The sequence below is a fragment of the Corvus brachyrhynchos genome, unplaced genomic scaffold, assembly GCF_000691975.1.
Source record: "Corvus brachyrhynchos isolate BGI_N302 unplaced genomic scaffold, ASM69197v1 scaffold30, whole genome shotgun sequence".
Lineage (NCBI taxonomy): Eukaryota > Metazoa > Chordata > Aves > Passeriformes > Corvidae > Corvus > Corvus brachyrhynchos.
Genome location: NW_008235742.1, coordinates 307,304 through 308,376, shown reverse-complemented (window position 1 = coordinate 308,376; position 1,073 = coordinate 307,304). Strand labels below are relative to the sequence as shown.

Below are 1,073 nucleotides of genomic sequence, written 5' to 3'. Positions count from 1 at the left end.
AGCAGGGACATCGCAGTGTCCCCTCACCACCTTGTCCCTGTCCCTGCCCTGGGCTCTGACTGGCCTCGTGTGGAAGTTTGGAGTTGATTTTTTTACGGGATGAGGGAATCCATCCCCTGCTCCCACCGGTCCCTGTGCCAGTAGTGCCACACCCGGGGCTCTTTGTGCTGCATCCTCTGTCCCCAGAGGTGCAGCTGAGCCCACCCGGGGGTCCCCAGGGGCTGCCCCCTCTTCTACACAACCCCCCCACATTCCCATCTCCAGCTCTGTCCCCACCCCGCTGCAGGACCCGGCGGTCGGGGGGTCCTCAGGTGTTTTATCACATTGTAACTCGGGGGTCTCCCAGCGGCTGCTCGGTCCGAGGGACCGGACACAGGAGCTGGACCTTGTCATGCCCTCCCTGGGTGTGGGGGACAGGCAGAGCTGGAAAATGTTCAACTGGTGGGGTCTGTGCTCGCCTTGACACTGGGGGTGTAACAACGCCGTTAACTGGAAGTAAACACACGAATATGAGGAGTTACGGTGGCCCTGGTCTGTGTGACCCCGAGCGCCATCTCTGCGGCGTGGGGACAGTCGGGAAAGGTGCTGGGACCAAGCTCTGGATCCCCACTGAGTGTTTTTGGGAGGCTCGGGAGTGTTCCCTTCTCCCCTCCAGCGATGGGTCCAGGGCCCCGTGTCCTCCCCTTGTCCCCGTGTCTGTGATGGCAGCGCCGGCCCGGGGCTGTCCCAGGGCCCCCCCAACTCCTCGCCCGCGTCCTTCGGCTCCTCCCGGCCCTCCCCTTCCTCTCCTGCTCCCGGTTTGTTTATCCCAAACCCGTCCTTTGCCCCACGAGTTCCCTCCCAAGGACGTCCGCGGTCCCGCTCCGCCGGCTCTGCCCGAGCCGGGCTCAGGGAAGGATTCGGTGTTAAAAATACCCCATTCCCGAATGGAATGAGGCGTCACCGGGCTCTGCCGGCTGGGGCTGCCCCGCGCTCGGTGCCGCGGCCGGTTCCGTCCTCACGGGGTGGGACGGGGCCTGCTCTGCCGGGGTGTCCCCCGCTCTGTCCACTGCTGGGAACGAGGGGCGGTCCCC

The 1,073-nt window shown here is 65.3% G+C and overlaps 1 protein-coding gene across 1 annotated transcript in view; it reads right to left on the bottom strand.

The window, feature by feature from the left end:
• Positions 1 to 319: 319 nt before the first annotated feature.
• Positions 320 to 1,073, bottom strand: part of LOC108449207 (translation initiation factor IF-2-like) — a 4,657-nt gene continuing 3,903 nt past the window's right edge. Inside the window, exon 3 of the mRNA XM_017744764.1 lies at positions 320 to 489. Within this exon, the coding sequence (XP_017600253.1) occupies positions 320 to 489 (170 nt within the window). The remainder of the gene's footprint in view (positions 490 to 1,073) is intronic.